The sequence below is a fragment of the Ailuropoda melanoleuca genome, chromosome 10 (genome assembly GCF_002007445.2).
Source record: "Ailuropoda melanoleuca isolate Jingjing chromosome 10, ASM200744v2, whole genome shotgun sequence".
NCBI lineage: Eukaryota > Metazoa > Chordata > Mammalia > Carnivora > Ursidae > Ailuropoda > Ailuropoda melanoleuca.
In genome coordinates, this window is record NC_048227.1 from 108,016,857 (window position 1) to 108,022,007 (window position 5,151).

Genomic DNA, 5,151 nt, shown 5'->3' on the forward strand with positions numbered 1-5,151 from the left:
CAATTTTTTTTAAAGATTTTTTAAATTTATTTATTCGACAGAGATAGAGACAGCCAGCGAGAGAGGGAACACAAGCAGGGGGAGTGGGAGAGGAAGAAGCAGGCTCACAGCAGAGGAGCCTGACGTGGGGCTCGATCCCACAACACCGGGATCACGCCCTGAGCCGAAGGCAGACGCTTTAACCGCTGTGCCACCCAGGCGCCCCGATGTAATACAATTTTAATGACAAGCACCGCAGCGCTTCGTGGCCACCTCCACCGCCGCGCTCGAAACTCCCACCTCGGGTGGAGGCCAGTCACGGACACAGAACCCCGCCCCAGCCACAGGCCACGCCCCCCACGGACACAGGGGCTCCGCCCCTCTGCGTTCCCCTCGGCCCCGCCCCCGACGTGAGGGCGGGCTGCGCGCCGGCGCGGGGGGGCGTGGTCTCGGCCGCGTCGCCGCGCGGCGTGCGGAATCTGCGGCGGCCGTTGGCCGTTGGCGCGGCTTGGGCGGTTGTCTTGGAGAAGCAAGATGGCGGCGACGGCGGCCGCGGTGGTCCCGGAGGAGGACACGGAGCTGCGAGACCTGCTGGTGCAGACGCTGGAGAACAGCGGGGTCCTGAACCGCATCAAGGTAGGCCGGGCCGGGCTGGGCAGCGGGGACTCGCCGGCTGCGCCCGCGGGCCGCAGGGCCTGTGCGGGCGGGCGTCACAAAGGGTCGCGCGGGGCCGCGTCTGGGCCGCGGGCGGGGGGCGGCTCCCTGCGGGGCCGGACCGGGTCTCGCGGGGCGGGCCGCGCAGAGGCTGAGGATGCGGTCCCGGGGTGCGGGACGGGAGGTCGGCTCTCGCCGCAGCTGCTGGGCGGTGGCTGGCATGAGGTCGCGGACGCGAAAGCGGGGCTCAGCCCCCCGGACGGGCGCTGGGACCGGGCCGGGGGAGGAGCGGGGGGCTTTCTGCGGGAGGACACCTCACGGTGCATTTTTACCTCTCTGCACCTGCCCGCTGGGCGTTGCTGTCTTCGTTAGTTTTCGCTTTTTTGGCTTTTAGGTGGTGGGGATGGTGTCTGTGGAACTTACGTCTTATGCACTTCTTGTCATGAAAATTGCCTTGAAATTGTTTTTGTTCCTTTACCTTTTTTTTTTTTTAAAGGCTGAACTGCGAGCAGCTGTGTTTTTAGCACTAGAAGAGCAAGAAAAAGTAGAGGTATGAAACCGTATTTGTTTAATTTCTAATTAGACGCCATTCTAAAATACTACTTATATCAGGGTGTAGCCGGGGATGATTTTGAACTACTAAGGATTGCATTTCTTTATGGGAAGAGAGGCATTTGGAGTAGTCTAAAGAGAGTCAAGGTACCATAGTAACTCTGGGGCCAGTAGTAAATCGTAGGTGGCGTAGATGTCTTTGTGTAGGGGAAATCTGAAAAACAAGGTCGGAGGGAGCTACCTGAATAAAAGGTTCCATTGTCAATGAGTTTGCTGCAGGATCCTGCAGACCCTTTAATATGTCAGTATGCATTGTGAATGCCCACCAGGTGGGGGGAATATAGAATGCAACTTTTCTCAACTATCTGACAGCCCAGTTATTTTAAAATCATGTGCTCTTTGTCACTGTCAGAAGTCCAACCACTTCTTTATATAAGTGCATTTAGTTTTTTTCTCTACCTCACATCTTCCCACCACTCCGAATACATATCCTGGAACTTGTCAGCAAGAATTACTCTATAATGAGGGTCTTCACCTTGCTCTGTGACAGATGCGTCTAATCTCCTCCTCACGTCTTTAGACTTAGGTGTCTGCCCCTCTTTAACTTCATGAAGTACTTCAATTCTTGGTTTTTTTTTTTTTTAAGATTTTATTTATTTATTCGACAGAGATAGAGACAGCCAGTGAGAGAGGGAACACAAGCAGGGGGAGTGGGAGAGGAAGAAGCAGGCTCATAGCGGAGGAACCTGATGCGGGGCTCGATCCCATAACGCCAGGATCACGCCCTGAGCCGAAGGCAGACGCTTAACCACTGTGCCACCCAGGCGCCCCTCAATTCTTGGTTCTTATGTGTTTGTCCAAGTGTTAGTCTTCTCTCAGCTGCCCTCTGTTCTTGACTTGTCTGGACCCCATGGTCCATGTCTAAGAAACCACAGCTTCCTGGCCTTCCAGCCGTGCTTGCTCTGGGAAAACCTGCAAACATCATTTAATTGAGCAAACTAACTCCTATCCCTCCCCTTGCCGTGCATGCGCTAGAGCGGTCAGCCAGCACTGGATTGCTGCTGTGACTAACAGGTGGGTACCTGCCTCATCGAGGGTCTAAGCAGGCCGTGAGTCCTCTTCACTCAGATCTCCTTGGCTGCGCTCTAGCCTTCTACCTCTCCTGTTTCCCGCGCTGTCAGCCGCCGGCCCTGTCTCTTTCTTCACTGAAAATATGAGCATCAGGTCCAGACTTTTTGCGTCTTCCCCTGCGGATCTATCACTCAGCTCAGAAAAAGCTGCCCTGCGTCTGTATGTAACCGTACCTCCCTCCTTCCTGCTTTGGTGGAGGATTCTCTGTCTTGTCCAAGAATAGTCATTTTCTCTGGGTTTTGCCCTCCAGGTATTCTCAGCTCCTTAGCCATTTGCTGTGTCTTTGGCCTCTCCCTTGCTATTGGTTCTTTTCTAGAGCATAGAAATGTGTTTGTATCTTTCTCAAGGAGAAAGCTGTTTTCCTTAACTCATTCCATGCTTTTAATACCACTCAATTTTTTTCCCTCACAGTCGAATTTTGAAAGAACGTGTATGTCTTATTTCTTATGTTCTAGGCACCCTTTAATACATTAACATCTTATATCCACTTAAATTCGTCTTAAATCTACTACATCTGAGGACTTTCCTTTGCTGGGGTCAAGAAGAATCTCCTTACTGAGTATATTTTAGTTTTTACCTGTGTTAGTTCTTAACTTAGTTGTTTTTTGTGGCATTTGACATTCTTAATTCCTCCCTTCTTTCCTGAAAATCTCCCTTGATTTTTGGGACTTTTTTCTGTTCTCTTTTCTTTTTTCCTTTTGAGNCAGCCAGCGAGAGAGGGAACACAAGCAGGGGGAGTGGGAGAGGAAGAAGCAGGCTCCCAGTGGAGGAGCCTGATGTGGGGCTCGATCCCATAACGCCGGGATCACGCCCTGAGCCGAAGGCAGACGCTTAACGACTGCGCCACCCAGGCGCCCCTGTGGCATTTGACATTCTTAATTCCTCCCTTCTTTCCTGAAAATCTCCCTTGATTTTTGGGACTTTTTTCTATTCTCTTTTCTTTTTTCCTTTTGAGCACTCTTTGGTTTCTTTCACATGATCTTTTTCCTCTACACCTGACTTAAATCCTTGGTGTATTATCCAGTAGCTCTCATTCTGTGTTCTCTCCCTGGGTGACCTTAATTATACCGGTAACTTCAGCCCTGTATCCTTGATCCGTTTCACGAGCTTCAGACCCATGTGTGACCCTGCCTGCTGGACTGATCTTGCTTATGGGGACTGCTGCTTATCCAAGCAAGAAATCTGAGAGTTGCCTGGACCTTGCTCTTCGTTCTCTGCATCCAGTCAGTCACCTGGTTCTGTCTGGCAGCTCTGTAGCTGAGCTAAGGAGGTTCTCTGCTGCCCTCTTACCCTAAGCTGAGCTATTTCTTTTGCAGGTTGCTTTACCCCTTCCTTCTCTCCAGTCTCCCCTTTGCTTGTGTCCCTCACCATCTTCCTGAAGTCCTTTCTCTGCTGTGCTCCTAGTTTGGTGTTCATAATACACGTCTGCTCTTGTTCCTTCATTTTCTTTAAATATTTCAGTTGACTCAGTGTCTTAAAATTTCCTGCACCAACCTACCCTAGATCAACCTCCTTGTCTTTTTTGTGTTTTTTAAAAACAACTTTATTGAGGTGCAATTGACCTACAGTAAACTCAGTATACCGAAATGTACAGTGTGTTACATTTTAACACATTTGTGCAACCTTGAAACAGTCAATGTCCTTGACCCTTGAAAGCTTCCTCAAACCCCTTTGTAACACCCTCCCCCACCACACATCCTGGGGCCACGTGTGTATATAAGAGCCGTACACGTGGGATCCTGCCACACAGACTCTCTGTTCTTTTTTGATCTGGCTGCATTCATTCAGCATAACACATTTGGATTCGTCATATTGTCCTTTGTACTAATAGTTCATTCTGTCTTTCCCTGTGTAGTGTCTACTGTATGGATATGTGACAGTTTGTTTAGTCGCTCATCTGTTGATGAGCATTTGGCTTGTTTCCAGTTTTCTAGTATTATAAATAGGGCTTCTGTGAGCATTCACGTACACGTCTTTGCTTGGGTCTGTGCTTTTCTTTTGTGAAAATGCCTACAGATGGGTCATGTGGTAGGGGTACTAACTCTAAAACATTACTAGACTACTTTCCAAAGTGATTGCACAATTTACAATCCCATCAGCAGACTGTGAGACTGTTGTTATACCTATAATTCATTCAGTCTGCTTGAAGAAGCTTGAGTGAGCCAGAAGTATTTTTCCTGTATTTATTCAAATAAACCTCCAGTGGCAAAAATACGTTGGCCTATGCACTACATAAAATCATGTCACATGCTGCTGCTGAGCTGCGCATAGCAAGTGTGTAATTTGAGTCCTGCTCCCAGCAAGCATGCTATAAATGGTAGAAATCTGGTGACAAAATGTCAACACGTATTTAGAATAATAAACAGTTGTTTTTGTAAGTAAATGTAATGCCATTTCACATGAGTATCTGAAGGTCTAGCTTCTAAAGTAGTTTAATAAACAATTTGTGGAATATTTAAAAATTAAAAATAAATACAAATTTTCATGTGTAGTTTCATTTTATTAGCTTTGAGATATTAAATAGCGTGAAAGAATTCCTGCAGTAATCAATAGTTGTGAAGCGGGTTTAAACATAATTATGAGTGACCATATTTTACTTACATCTCTGCCAAAAAATTAAACTTTAAACCACATTTTGTAGTTGTTTTTAGGATAAACGCATGACATAATATTTCATTTTTTTTAACAGAACAAAACTCCTCTAGTCAATGAGAGCCTGAGAAAGTTTTTAAATACGAAAGATGGTAAGATATTTAGTTTGATCTTGTTTATTTTGTCTGTCTCTGAATTTTCAAATCTTGACTCTAGGAGAGATGAGTTTCAGATTTTTTTTTT

The 5,151-nt window shown here is 47.4% G+C and overlaps 1 protein-coding gene across 5 annotated transcripts in view; it reads left to right on the plus strand.

Moving 5' to 3' along the window:
* Positions 1-409: 409 nt before the first annotated feature.
* The window catches only part of CEP43 (centrosomal protein 43), a 39,929-nt gene continuing 35,187 nt past the window's right edge, over positions 410-5,151 (plus strand). For 2 of the 5 annotated variants that reach the window (XM_002918698.4, XM_034669440.1), the window contains exons 1-3: positions 410-615; positions 1,130-1,183; positions 5,006-5,060. In XM_002918698.4, the coding sequence (XP_002918744.3) occupies positions 514-615; positions 1,130-1,183; positions 5,006-5,060 (211 nt within the window). In that variant the 5' untranslated portion in view covers positions 410-513. The remainder of the gene's footprint in view (positions 616-1,129; positions 1,184-5,005; positions 5,061-5,151) is intronic. The other 3 variants (XM_034669442.1, XM_034669441.1, XM_034669439.1) reach the window with 3 other exon arrangements.